Below are 15203 nucleotides of genomic sequence, written 5' to 3' on the forward strand. Positions count from 1 at the left end.
TAGGGGAAGGCTAAGACAGTTTTTGATATTGAATTTTCTCTTAATTATTCAATGAATAATTTTTATTCCTGATAGTTCAAGTTTTTTCTTTTTTTGAAGCTTTTCTGAATATGTTTCATTTCCGTACTATGCTAGGACTCCAATGAATGTAAGGCTATCAAAAGCAAATGTAGATTTCATCCTTACAAATTTGATCCTCACTGTCCTCACAACCCTTTCAGCCATTCATGGGAACATCTTCCTATGGATGAAAATACACAAATACAAATATTTGAAGTTCCCAACGCATGGCTGCATGTATTGTCAGGATGGTATGAGCACCAATTTTGTGAGGACGAAATTCGATATCACCAAAGCCACCATGACCCCACCTCCCTACAAGATTGAAGGCAGGGTTAGTTCCAGATGCACCAGAATATCAACCCCCACCCCTGGATTACTCTTAAAAATCACGCCAAGGGTTTCCACTAATCCAATCATCACTCCTCAAGCTAGGAACTGTTGAGTTCCATGCGCCCCTTAAAACTCAACTGAAAACTCATCACCAAGGTTCTATTCTTGTTAATCCATATGTTTGCAATATCCAATTATTCTTAAGTCATCAAGTTAATGAATTATATGTTTCATTGTTTTGCATTCACTAGGGTGGTGTTTGGAACCGGTGCCATTGCTCCAGAAAATGGTGACACATTATTAGCTACGTTGGAAAAATTGGTGCTCTTACAAAAAACATTAATATGTTTCGAACCGTTTTTCCATAAAAAATGTGCTTTAAGCCATACGTTGAAAATCGAGAAGGCGTGGTTTGGAGTAACCCCAAATTTGACATTTTCTCAGATTGAAGCTCATTACTACCAATGAGGACATGATGTGGCAGTGACATGAACTTCCTATAATGGGTACCAATCCTGAAAACAGATATGAAGGACTGATACTAAACAGAAGATGTTGCTGTTGCTCCAGGAAATGCCCTACCTAGCAGCAACGTTTCCAAACAAAAAAAAAGACACCGTTTTCTACGGTGCTTCCAAACATATACTAAACCTAAATCATGTAATTCTTATTTGTTACATCTGTTCCTAGCTTCCGAGACCCTGAATTAGCAGGAGCTTGATGCCATTTGTTCTCGATTTATGACATTTGATATTTGGTTCCTAGAAATATTTGCATTAGCAGGAGAAAAACAGGAATGTAGAAGGATTTAATAAATCAAGTCAAAGATGGTAAAGAACTAATTTATCAACTAGATTTATAGGATGAACATCATTCAAATCCATTGGCCTTATTATAAACCCCCAAACATAGGGTACAATAATTTGGAGAAAGAAGATGAGAGCAAAAGGAGAAGATTATCATCACTTTATTTAAATAGAAATAAAGATGCAGTATAATATTTAGGACTTAATTTTTGAGGTTTTTGGAAGGTTTTAGAACCCGTGCTCTATATTCTCCAAGTGCCCACAGTGGAAATATATTTCTATATGCTGCATAGTGTATCATACAGTTCTTCAAGAAGACTCCTGTAATTTCCTGTAGTAAACAACTAAAACTATTTAGAAAACATTGGAAGTAAAATAGAGACAATTCTCATCTTAAAATTGGCAGCAGGAAACATTTTAACCTAAAATATTTAGTTTTTACTTTTTGCTACATAATTTTACCACCCCTTTCACATGGAATGAAATGCAATTACACAGAAATATAGTTCCAAAATTATGTTGTACTTAACATGACTTGATCATCTATTTTAGCCCCAAACCTCAAATCATCATAGAAAAGTTGGTTATCTCTTACCTCTTGAGGAAAATCACCATTTTCCATTTGTGAATTAATTAATAGTTTTGCTGCACGATGTAGAGGGGTTGCATCTCTTTCAGCCTGGTTACATGAGAAAACAAAATATATTTATATTTGGAAAATGAAACTCAGTGCTTTTTAAAGAATTTGCAGAAAAAAAAAACTTATATGAATGAGACCTGTCCAGCATGAATGAGACCCATCAATGCCCATGCTGTTTGCACTAAATTTGTTTTTTCACCTTTTAGAGGAGTGTATTCCTGTTTGATCAAGCGTAGTTAAACAAGTATAGATGAAAAAGAATATCAAAATCTGTGTCTGCTATATATTTAATAATTTTGACTGTAATATTCATTATTAATTGTCTGGGTATTTATAACATTGTTGGAAAAATGGCTCCAACATTGTTACATTGTTGGGGCTTGGTTTACTTTCCTTACACTGTTGTTAGCCAAATATGTCATTCATGAATGGTGTGTCAATGGTTTGGGTTTGGTCTGGGCCGGGTCAAGGTTGACTTGCTCCTGACCCAATAAATAAACATGTAAAACCAATTCTAAACCAGACCCTATTGGGACAATCAAAACCAACCCCTACCCAATTATAATTGGGATGTATAAGTCAGTTCAACTTGGTTCATTTGGGTCTGTCTAACCCATTCACAGCCCTAGAAAAAAGTAAATAGAAAGTAGTGGTCTATGTGGAAACGAAATTTGCATTTTTCTTTTAAAAGCTTTATTATAAGTCAATTTTTGGGTTTTGAATTCATAAAGAGAAACTATTTGTTTCGGTTTTCCTTACACTTTCTCAGTTTTCAGTACCATCTCTCACTAAGAATATCAATGTTTTGTCTTTAAAGCATTGTTGTAGGGTGTAATATTATAAAGGGTTTAAAATACATTATTTAAGATAGATTATTTTGATCATATGAATCAGTTTGGTTTCTAGTAATCAAAGTCTTAGACTTATTAATCTAATACTGTTTACAAAATGTGTAAAGAGGAAAAGGAGAAAGATATTGAAAAAAGCAGTGAAAATAATATTTTCTAAGTGTAACTTTAATTCAATCTTATTCTTTAAAAGAAATTATAGGCCTGTTTGGCACATCTTTTTGGAAAGATCTTCTGGTAGTTCTGACAGTAAAAAGATGTATTGAGCTTTTGCATGAAGATCTGAATAGCTTAAAGCACATTTGTTAGATGCACATCTTTCTGTGCATTTTCCATGTCTTTTTGCATAAGAATAAAACATGGAAGACATGAAAAGTTTTATTTGAAGCTTCCCGAAATCCCCAAAATGGGCTTTTCACATCTTTTTGGTACTCATGCTTTTGGTGGCTAGATCATCCGCTAGCCAAATGGAAATAGACCAAAAATCGGTCTGCCCGGCTTGTAAACAGTCAAAAAACCGCATGAAAAGACACACCAAACAGTCCCTATATCAATCACTAGCTGTCATAATATCAAAAAAGTATTAAAGCTTTCAAAATATTAGGGCACTAATGAAAATTTTGATAGATTTCATTAAAGAAGAAGTTTAAAATTCATTCAAGAAATAAAAACATTAAGACATATTTAGGTAAATATATACCACGTTTGGGCATGAAAGATAACTCTCTCCCCAGCCACAAGAATCCTTTTGTGTTGATAACAGAAAATCAACACATTTACGAACTGTTGGACAGTTGTCATAGGTCTTCCCTACTGCAGCTAGTCCTCCAAGTGCAAACCATGCACTATAGATGAAACAAATTCCCCAATTTCCATACCTGTTGTATATTTCATGTCAGGTTACATTAATCTAAAACAATATTCTTTTATGCATAGAAACAGAGTTGGTATACCATGAACCGTTGGGCATTTGTATTTGTTCAATATAATGCACTGATTTTGAGATAAAACTTTCTACTTCTTTCTTTCTATGGTTGGGATACAACTTCTTGAACAATACTAGAGCCTGGATTGCCGATGCAGTACATTCGATATACCTAGAACACCAAATTTGTTAATCTTAAGGAAATTATGCACAGTGTAGAAAAAAGGGACAATAGATTGATGTGAAGAATAAAAAGAAATAGAAGAAAAACATACTCATGCTCGATAACAATGTTTGAGAAAAACTCTGTAGGATTGAATAGCTGAAAAGAAATGAAAAAGAATTTCAATAAATACATAGTAAGGGTCTGTTATTTGACAAATATTTCCGAAATTTTTCTAATTGTTTGTATGATCAAGAAAAAGCAAAAAATGTTCTCTCAAGGGTCTGTTATTTGTGTGCTTTGGTAAGCTTCCTTAAATGAACAATCAATCTCACACTATGAACTATTAATGCTATTTTTGAAAACCTCCAATACAGAGAAGGTAGAGGGATTGAACATATAGCCAACCCAATGTGGTTGACCCCCTATTTGATAGATTGTCTGGATTGGCCATAAATCCATTCATATGGTAGAAATAGGCAGGTTTTTTTGGGGAAGCTCCAACTAGCTAGATCAATTAGGGAACCTTATTGTCATGATTAACTCTTTAAATGTATTCCTTTGTGAGGAAATCCATCCAACCTATGTAATTGATTTTCTAGACCATTGAGGAGATATCACTCATGTAACACTTGATAGGGTTCAATTATGAGGTCTTGGAGAGATTAATCAAATTACTATAATTATCTATTCTATATATATATGGTTTTTCTTTGCATAGTTATTATAATTTATTATTCAATCAGCTTATGGACCAATGATATTTGAATTATCTTGCATAACAGAAGTTAAAAATCAAAGAAGCTTACCTCCAACCAATTTTCTGATCTAGCTGGTTCCCAGCATGCTAAACCGCCATTTTGACTCTGCAATTAAATAATTTATTTACATTAGTGCTACATTCCATTCTAGCAACGAAAATAGGGGTATTTTCTTGTTATAATTTTTTAACATTCTAGAAATTTTCAATAATTTCTTGTAATATAGAGATACGGGACAGAGAAAGGCTTGTTTTGGTGTAGGACCCTATCAATTTTTCTGTGTAAATGTAATTAACAGAAAGTATGGTGCAAATAATTCATCCAAAGTCAATATAGTTTAACTGTTGATAACTAAAATAGATTACCATGATGACTTAAATTCTTACTTGTAGGGAAAGGAGAACATTCACTGCATCAAACAAGCACTCTTTTTCCATTTTCTCACCAACAATTTCTGGTGGCATTAGTGAAAACATGAGGCAAGCCTATAAAACAATAGGTCGAGGACAGTTATTACAAACCATTAGAATATGGCTAAATTGTACATAGTGATGGATTTGATGAGCTAATTACCTTTAGTGCTTCTGCTGTGCAATCTGAGATCTGCCACCCATGGTCTTGATCTGAAAACGTCCATGATCCTTTTGAGATGTGACGAAACATTCTTTTAAAGTCACCAGATGGGTTCTCTCGAACCTTAGTTAAAAGTGATATATATGAAAGCAATTAGAACGAAGAAAAGTAGAGTAGATAGTTGTAATTAGGAAATGATTTTGGAGATTAGAGTTAAACCTGTGAATTTTTAAGGTAGTCATGTCCTTTCTTAAGACAAAGCCCGATTTCATCGAAAGAGAGATTACTTGCCATTATAGCTTGAATTGCAAAACTAGTATCCCACAATTGACTGCCATAACTCTGAAATTAATTGAATGATTGGAATACTTTAGTTGCTTTCTTTTAAGTTTGAGCATTCAGAAGTTATTTCTATTTATTGCCAACTTGTAAAATTCTTGCAATAGATAATCCTGTTTCTCTCTTGAGAACTAATAAAACATCGATCAGATACTTAACAACTGAAATGCCTATGATTTTATACAAATTAAAACTTATCTTAAGGTTGAATAATATGATTTTAACATATTTGAAGGCATAGACATGGATTACACTTTCATCACAGGGGATAGAACAAGGAGATTGATCATAAATTTTTAAACCGAAAGTTGAAGTTCTAACCAATGAAACTAATTTTACTGGGAACGATATCTATGTTAATCCAAGCCCAATGGTGCTAATCCAATCCTCTGCATACCATCTACACCAACCAATAGAATTCTGCCACACTAACTGGAGAAAATCGCTTGGATTTTGAAATGGGGATAGACAGGCGGCTGGCGTGGCAGATTACTATTGGTCTGGTGCAGAGATTTTCTGCACCAAGGATATAGAGGATGTGAATATCAAAATTGTTGGCTCAAATTGAAGATGCACATAGTATGGTCCTAGACCTAGATAATTAAAGCTCTTCAAAAACTATGTCTCTTAAAGTCATCTTCGAAGGTAATGTGGGAGAAAGCCAAGAAATAAGACCCAAATCACAAGAGATTCCAGCTCTTCAGTCCCCTTTCTTAGTGAAGAGCTTTAAAAAGAGATATATCTGAAACAGTTTGAAAGCTTGTGAAGCACAAAAGTGAACTAGTAAAATCAGAAACACTTAAATTTAAAACACCTCCAATATACTGTCCTTTATGTTGTTTCATCTTCAACCTAGAACCATGAAAATTTGTAAAATAGATGTTCACAAACCTGCATCTTCATTCCATCTTCAGCAACCCATATGTAATCCGGAATCCTTTCAAGATGGTATTTGTATGCATCCCCATTTGGGTCTTCCACCCAACAAGCAAGCATGAACAATGGCTGTGCCAGTTCAATTCAAGTAAGCATTAGACAACAGACTCAGTATAAATACCACAGATAAACTGAACAGAGGTGATATAAGTGTAACATTGAGATTTGCAACATTTTGCTATTAATGTTTGTTTCATTATCACCTTCTCTACACATCCAATGGTAATGTATCGACTGTTTTCATCTTCATAGTGGATGTGTTTCATTGTTTGTTTCAGGGCCCTCTCCCTCAATTTGTTGAAGGGCCAACGCGTTAGAAGAGGCTCAGTAAGAATGTAAAGAGTATCCCACAGTAAGTCCTGTATGAAGGGATGAGGGTAGTACAAATCCTCCTGCAATCACAATTTATCATATATGTAATTGCTTATAACAATGCAACTTAAGTATTTACTAAGGCTATGTTTGGTTTGAAGAAAAAGGTAGGGAAAGGAAGGGAAAGATAAGGAAACCTTTACAAACCAAACTCAATCTAAGAGAACAAGCATTGATGTAAATCTAACCAACCTTTGCACACATATGGCGGGTTCTACTCCATTTTATTTTATGGTAAGGTTGAGTGTGAATCTCTTCCCTTAGTTGAAGAATGAGAGGTGTGATGGGACCCACGAACCTCTTTCCATATAAGTAGCACATGGGCATGTAAGTCATGCGACAGTAGCACCATAGCTTTTCTGTATTGTAAATTCCAAGAAAGATGATGTATACAGAGGTGAGAACTAGATATTAAATGACCAAGATCCCAAAAATTTAAATAAAACAAACCAAGGGGGAAAGCACAAGATGGCCAAAACTCTTTCATTTAACAACCCAATAGACTGCCGTAGACCAGAATATTTACCAAACAGTATTGATCAAGACAAGACCCCAACAGTTCAGTACCTCTTTTAGCTATCTGGGCTGTTAAAAGACTTGCCAAATAGCACCTAAATTAAGCTTCTGTACTGGAATTAAAGAACTGATTGGTTGAGAAATTGATGCAAACCTGGGCTTAAAGGGAAGAATGATGGAAGAAGCCAAAACTCTGGGGGCATAGGGTTGCTGCCTTCCCATTCATATACTCCAAATATCTACATTAAAGAAACAGTACTCATATAAACCATAACCAAAACAAGAGTTGATCAGACTGAAATATGAATTTGAAACCAGATCAATCGACAGTCACAAAGCTAATAATCAAAGAAATTGTTAGGAGCCAAATGTATTATTATAGAGATGGTATATATATTGGTGTATATGGTCCAAGCTAGCTACCGAGAGCCAAGTCTTTCCCCAAGAGGGAATTGAGGTTGCACCACCATGGTCGTGAATCCATTTGCGCGCTCTGGGAACAGCCCTGTCTCGGCCTCCTTCAGGCCCTTCTCCCAGAATCCTCATAGAAATGTAGTTCAGAACTGTAGAAAACATGATGCTATGGCCCTCTATGTGTAGTCCCCATCCTCCATCTTCATTCTGCAATAGTAGCAGGAGCCTTCAGTTATATATAAAAGTCATCAAGTTTCATATATTCCAAGTTTCAATTCTGCTTCATATATATACCTGATGATTGTATATATAACGAAGAATCTCCTTGCGATATTCCTCAGTAAAAACTTTGTTGAGATCTCCGGTGATGTATAAACACATGACCTGCGTTATTAAGTAATATTTTTTTTACTGTTAAAAGCTTTATCTGTTATTACTTTCTCAATGAACTCTTCAACATAAAAGCTTAAGCTGTTACGATATATCCCCGAATGGATTCTATTATGCCCACTCACACGAAAGCTTATCGGACTTGAAGGGTGGATAAGAGAGGCTCACTCATACCTTGTACTTGAAATTTCATTAATTTTAATAGAGGTGATGGCGATCCACCACTTGAACCTAACACCGTACGTTTCATTATGAGACTGGGACCCACCATAAAAGTGGGACCTGAGATGTGAAGTGTAAGATGATGTTGGTAGAAGGTTGGAACGTGTTTTATTGGCAGGGGCACAATAGACCATGTTGAATATTAAACTTACCATTGGAGGTAGGAAGAAGGGACAACCCGAATTTTCAGCTGGCCAATGGCCATCGCTTGCCTGGAGTGCCGAATGAAACTGCACGGCCCTCTTCAGTGCAGCAGTAGCAGCCTCATAGCTTATCTCCTCATCCTCTCCGATTCGGACTGGTGGTATAGTTTGAATGAAGTTGTTCTCTTTCAAGAGCTGTAGAACAATAAATATATATATACAATATGTTCATTATCACATATGGAGCTAGAACTCTCTGATGAAATCATTAAATTCAAAGGTGCTGAGCACCTGTCAAGGTTTCTATCACGATTCATGAGTAAAGGGTAGCGATGAGTATTGGGTCTTTCTCTAAAGGCCCACACACCCACCTTATGTGATTAGTGGTATATATGTCCATAAAACACTCCCTATAGTTTCACTTATATGTTTAGTAAAACTTACTCTAGTTTGCATTTACTAAAACACCCTGCAATCAAGTTAATACGGAAGTGAAAAATGATGATTTACACCACATTGAACAAATTCAATCAAAAGAAAAATAAAAGCGGAAATACTGTTCTGACTCCTGATGAAATGTAGACAAACTCTTTTAATTACTAAGTTAATTAGGGTGTATGCTATTTAAACTAAATTAAATTTGTTGTTATCAGACAAATGGTTTAGGTGGTCATTTTGATAGTCATTTCTAAACGACAATACAAACAGATCTTAATGGAAGGTCAATTAATTAAATAAATCATTGCAATATATTTGTATTTTGTATTATTTTAAGAGTATAAATACAAATTTATAGAATACAAAACCTTGTATTTTGTACTATTTTATGCATTTGAACTAAATATATTTGTATTGGTACTTCCACGCTTCGCCTTAGGCTCAGTTTGGAAGGAGTACAAATACAATATGTACGATTCAAATACATGTATAATAATACAAAATACAAGGTTTTGCAAACTGTATATTTGTATTTGTATTCCTTCCAAACTGAGCCTTAGACTCAAACCAAAGGGTGCTAATTTGTATTCTCATGTCATATTAGGTAGGAATATTAAAATATATGGGTCGACCCAAATACAATACAATTTATTAATCATGTCAAATTTTTAACATGACATGTCAATTTATTAATCATGTCAACTTATCATAACATGACATGACCCACATAACACAAATTAATACAATTAACATATTTAATACTTATATGTGTAGCCTGAATTAATACAAAATCAACACAATCAACATGTTTAAATTAACCTATTTAAATAATAAAATAAATATTTAATAATTGATTATCGAAATAAATTCATAAAAACCATTCAATATCATACCTACCATAATAGTATTTCATTGAAATATTAACATACATACATGATTTAAAATTTAAAACTTTGGATCATAAAGGACGGGTCATCTTTGAATTAAGTGGGTCAATCTGAATTAAGTGGGTCAACCTAAACACACAAACTTAATGTTATATTCAAATAATGTTAAGGTATCATATCAAATAATATTACCAGCCCTACTCAAATCCTATCATCTAGCTTAATAGATGTAAACTCTTAATGGGTCTCGTTTGATAATAATAACTTGATAAATAATCCATGACCTACAAGGAACTGCATTTAAGATAGAATAGACCGGTTCATTTATCGGGTGATTGATATTTTTTCTTGCATTGCTAATGAGTTCTTGTTTTAATTTATTTTGAACCATCTAAGAATTGGTCACGTCTGATAACTGATGCAAACCTTGCTCTGAAATGCTTGCAAAGAGTAGAGAAGTGGATGACAAGTGTGAGAATATAATCGATATGTGGACTGTGAATGATCTATATAGATAGCTAGGTAGATAGATAGATATAGATAGAGAGAAAGAGAATACTACCTGCAAACGCAAAAGAACATCACCGCTGGGCTTGACACAGTGACGGTTTTTGGTGAATTCATCACGAGCCTTTTCAACCTCAGCACGCTCCTCTGATGTACCATAGTCGGGGTTGAACTCCCAAGTCTGTCGCCCAACGTAGTTGTTGGTGCTGTACATGTAGGGGCCACCTCCTTGGGCAATCTTAAGCCTCCACATGGTAGCTCACTTTCTCTATCCTGATCAGTGATCACAACCCATATTATGAAACAAATAGTATTAATTTTTCTTTAATTATGATCGATTTGGGAAGTGTGTAAATACAAATATATTCAATGCAAAACCTTGTATAAAGTATTTCTATACCTTTGCAGTGTACATATTTAATATTTGTACTCTTTCCAAACAGAGCATTAACTGAATTTATAAAACAAACCATGGATGGAGGGGATTCTAATGATACTATTGCAAGTAGATTAAGTGCCCATTTGGAAGTGAGGAGCCTGGATCACTGTAAAGCTGTATTTGGTAAAAACTCAGAAAGTTGAAAATAGGCTTACAATAAGTGTTGCACAATTGACTATCAGGTAAAGCTATCTCAAGCAACTTCCCCTCAGTGGGACAGAAAATGCAGTTCAATCATTTCAGAAGCCTTTCCAAATGGGCTCTTAATTATACCCTCACCATGCTTTTCCCAAACATGGCCGAGGGTATTTATGTCTTTTCACATTAGCGTGGCAATAAAAATAAAATAAACTATTGATTTGAAAATTATTGTATTTGAGTAGTGGTTAGAAGCTACATTTCTTCATAATAACTAGTTAATAACATAAGGATATTATACCTTTTTCCTTAATGTCTTTAGTCAAATAAAAGTTTTACATACTAACATGTGAAGCCAATGGTGGAATAAAAGAAAATATTAAAGAGGTGGCAGATGCAAAAGCATTACAAATGACAAATGACCCAATTTTACGTGTAAGTTATTTTGATGGAAAAAACGACCCATATGACGGAAATAGATAAAAATAAAATGCATTAGGTTTGATATTGGATTTTTTAATTGGATTAAAATTTGGATATTAATTTTCAATATTCATTGGATATTGAATCGAATTCGGATATCGAATTTTCTAATTGGATTCGAATTTAAATATTACCTGATCCGATTCGAATTCGATCCATTTACACCCCTAGACCTCGCAGAACAAAAGAATGTCTTGATAATTTACCCAAAAATCAGGGGGAAGGGGGGAAGAGAGAGAGAATTGAAGAAGAGGTGAAGAAAGAAAGGCTCATGTATTGAAATCTCTAAAGGCATTTGATATCACTCCAAACAGGCAAACATTTCCCATCATTAATTTTCTGTTACATGAAAGACGAATCTGTGGAAACAGAAAATAATAATTCATTTGTGTGTGCAAAACAAGAAATTAGTCTTGTACCCATTTTACTTCTTGAAATTAAGGATTTTCTATGAAACTAATCATTAATTCTTCCCGTTTCCCTCAAAAGTGGAAGTTAGCATTTGGAAGAAAAGGGAAATTGGCGTTGGAAAAGCCGGTTGATCCCACATTTAGGGGTGGATTGGAGCATATATAAGCTGAATATTTGGCTATTCAAACAGATATTTGGCTTGGCTTGACTCGACAAAAAAACTTTAGGCTTGAATTTGGAAGGAGCTCAATTTGAATTAAAAACATGAATTCGAATTTTGCTCAACTCAAAAGCTGGTATGTTTGAGTTTCACTCGGTTCGAACTCAATAGTTTACTAAGCTTTATATACAAAATTAAGAATTATACATATAAAATATTATTTTTTATTATATATAAAAATTAAAAATATTATATATATAATATAAGCTCGTTAAGTCTCACCAACCTCAGGAGATATATTTAATTTGTTTCAATTAACAAACAAACCTACATATTGAGTTTGATCTTGACTCAAAACTCGATTTAAACCAAATCAAATTGAACTTTTGATGAGTTGAATTCTGAAAAACTCATGAAAAACTCGATTCTTATCCAGGCCTCTACCCACATCCATTTCTGTTACTTTTAACCCCATCAGCCGGCCGTTAATCATCTTAGCGGTGGGCTAAAAGCTAGATGATTGAAAGAAAATTAGGGTTAGACAATATATAGATTAACGAAACAACTTACCAGAGAGATCAGAATTCGGAAAGCCCTTCAATTTGTTGGGTTCAACAGTCTGTTCGGAACTGAGAAAAACTTAGAACCAAGCAGAGTAGTGGGGAGAAAGAAGAGATTCACCAACTTATATAGACGCAGTTCTGAATGAATGGGCATGGGTATGACTAAGTGTATATGTGTGTGAAAATGATTATATGAATATGGTTGGAATAATTAGTATTAATTTATTAGTTTTTATTACAAGTAAATAAGTGATACCACAATTCGGATAAAATGTTCAATTTGCCGGTATATTTACGTCAATTGATGGGTCAGAGTTAGAAGAGTGCCTTCTCTTTCTCTCTGGAGTCATTATCCCATTCCTTTGATTCCTACAGATTCTACATTGATTTGCATTCCACGGCCTTAGAGAGTTAGAGTAGTTAAATAGCAGTAAAGTTGAGATGTCAGCGGGTCGGGTTAAGTTGCAAGCCTGCAGCCTTGATCCATAAGCCTTAATTGGGTTGGGTACGTGTGCCTAGAGTGGTGCTCTGAGTTTAATCCATAGAAAGAAACCCTTCTCTCCTTTCTCCCAATCGAAAGAAACCCTTTTGGTGAGGTGAAAAAGGACAGAATGATGCTTTGGGTCTGGTTGACAGAGTCTAATTTTGATGCCAATTTTACCCCTCCTATTGAAAGTCTTGGACTTGCCGACTGAATCTCATTTAATTTAATTTGTTTAACTTTTCAAGCCAGAATATTTGACCATATTTTTGTTATGAAAATTTTACTTTTATTTCTTACAAAAAGATATTATAACTTATAATTAAGAGAGTTTTTATTTACACTCGAACATATTTCTACATGCTGAAATATGTTAAAACTTCCAAGAATTATGCCAAGACATCTTTAGAAAGGGTATTACTCTTCAAAACTTCACATGCCCTAATTTCTAGTATTTAGCATATTGGTGGATTCAAAAACAGATATGTATGATACTTTGAATCATGTTCCGTGTATTTTTTAAGGTATTTTGGTGATTGCCCGAATCCCCTCGTAGGGGCTGTTTGAAAAGCATATCACCGCACTAATAATCACTTTAAAAATTGGATTGGATTGGACCGGATGATCGGACCAGTTTATCTGAGAATAGGTTAGGCAATTGGTTCCATTTCACCTTAAAACCGTTTCTAAGCCATAAATTATTCATTTAGTCAGTGGTTTATTGACCTGGGTAATTGAACTGTTGACCTATCGACTTGGATAATGTTTTTTGATAATTTTTTATTTAATTATTTATTTTTTAAGTAAAAATAAGTTGTTCCTTCGAACTAGAAGGCAGACCGTTTGACCCAGGAACCAGTCTCCAAAGCAGTTCAATGTCCAGTCCAGTTTTTAAAACCTTGCTAATAACCCCATTCCCCATTCCCCATTCCCCAAAGTCAGTGGTTGTAGGAATTGAATCCCCCTTTCTATTGAACAAACCGTATGGAGCCACCCCTCAGTTTGTTCCATCATGGTTTTCGAATCGTTATTGACCTAGACAGTCAGACCGTTCAGCCTAAGAACCATCAAGGCAACTAGTTCTGTTTTATCCTAAGCCCGTTCCCTAGCCAAAAACCACTGGATCAGTCAATGGCCTGTTGACCTAGGTGGTTGAACTATCGATCCGTTCGACCATTCAACGGTTTTTGGCCATTTTTTTTAATTTTTAATTTTTATCAGAATGGTCTTTGACCGTTCAACCAGGGCGGTCGAACCATGAACATAGAAACCGGTGGCCATAATTCCTTAATGGTTCTGATTCCAGGTCATTTTTTAATACATTACGTTCCATGTATCTATGCCAATGCAAATGAAACTATCAGTCATGGTTTTTAAAAACAAACTGGTGACCGAACCGGTTAAGGGTCCGGTTACCGGTTCGAACGGTCCAACTGTTCGACCCAAACGGTTAACCCATTCTGACAAAAAAATAAAAAAATTTAAAAAAATTAAAACATTGGAAAACAGTCAAAACCATTCGAATGATTAATTAGTCGGTTCAACGATTTTCTGACCAAAATCAACGGTTTTGGGAGAAAATGAAACCATGACCGGTTCTTGATTTTTCTGGTCCGACTGTCCGGTCCGGTCCGATTTTGAAAACCATGCTATCGGTACCAACAAATGGAAAGCCTCTTTAAGTTTGACTTATGATTTATGGGAATCAATTGGAGAAAAAAAAAACAAAAAAACACATACACAAAGTCAGCACCGCGGGACTTGTGTAACAGGTTGGTAAGGAACCCGGAGCAGTGCAAGTCTTCTCTTGACAATTAAACTACCCTTTAATTCTGATGGTGACTATCATCAACAGTACTGAAACTGAAAGAGAGCTTCTCTTTCCACGACTAAGCCTTAGAGGTAGGGGCAGAGTAGAACCTCGACTTAAGCCTTTTCTTTGGGCCCATTGGTATTGACCTTGGTTCTGACTTCTGATGGTTTGACGATCCATTTTTCCTTTTTGTATTTGAAGGCCTATTTCTTGGAGCTCTTGGTTTGGTCTGGTATATTTTGTTATTTTTCCTTGTTTGGGCTGGTTGGGTGGGTGGGTTGAACTACTTTTGGGATTGCCTTTTGATCAAGGTGTGTGACCTTTTTTCTTTTTTATTGGTTGATGGGCTGAATTGAGACCGAGTTCACATTTCTAACTCATAGCACATCCTATCGTGTATTGGAAACATCTCCCAATAATAGTACTAATTCCGATGATGTCA

The 15203-nt window shown here is 35.0% G+C and overlaps 1 protein-coding gene across 4 annotated transcripts; it reads right to left on the reverse strand.

Annotated features, from left to right (window-relative positions):
• Positions 1-1221: 1221 nt before the first annotated feature.
• LOC104589206 (beta-amyrin synthase-like) lies at positions 1222-12611 on the reverse strand. 4 transcript variants are annotated; one of them, XM_010247447.3, is made up of 19 exons: positions 12475-12611; positions 10329-10546; positions 8451-8636; positions 7981-8070; positions 7696-7893; positions 7427-7511; positions 6949-7115; positions 6588-6776; positions 6340-6453; positions 5329-5451; positions 5110-5232; positions 4923-5021; positions 4585-4641; positions 3888-3934; positions 3641-3784; positions 3388-3565; positions 1977-2057; positions 1795-1878; positions 1222-1530 (listed from the first exon to the last, which is right to left on the reverse strand). In XM_010247447.3, the coding sequence occupies exons 2-19, from the start codon at positions 10524-10526 to the stop codon at positions 1402-1404; spliced, it is 2292 nt and encodes a 763-aa protein (XP_010245749.1). In that variant the 5' UTR covers positions 10527-10546; positions 12475-12611; the 3' UTR covers positions 1222-1401. The 4 variants fall into 4 exon arrangements, with proteins under 4 accessions (XP_010245749.1, XP_088749840.1, XP_088749841.1 ...); XM_088893714.1 differs by having other exon boundaries at positions 12471-12589; XM_088893715.1 differs by having other exon boundaries at positions 10329-10541; positions 12475-12585.
• Between the last annotated feature and the right edge of the window lie 2592 nt (positions 12612-15203).

Source organism: Nelumbo nucifera, chromosome 8 (genome assembly GCF_055504915.1).
Source record: "Nelumbo nucifera cultivar China Antique chromosome 8, China Antique-T2T, whole genome shotgun sequence".
Taxonomy (NCBI): Eukaryota; Viridiplantae; Streptophyta; class Magnoliopsida; order Proteales; family Nelumbonaceae; genus Nelumbo; species Nelumbo nucifera.

Bases quoted from the DNA above. Each gene is read 5' to 3' on its own strand.
- LOC104589206 (XM_010247447.3), bottom strand. From the start codon at position 10,526: ATGTGGAGGCTTAAGATTGCCCAAGGAGGTGGCCCCTACATGTACAGC. The intron at 3,785-3,887 runs GTATGTTTTTCT...TTGGTGTTCTAG, and splicing joins AACATTGTTATCGAGCATGA to GTATATCGAATGTACTGCAT. The intron at 2,058-3,387 runs GTATATATTTAC...TTGATCAAACAG, and splicing joins ATCTTTCATGCCCAAACGTG to GAATACACTCCTCTAAAAGG.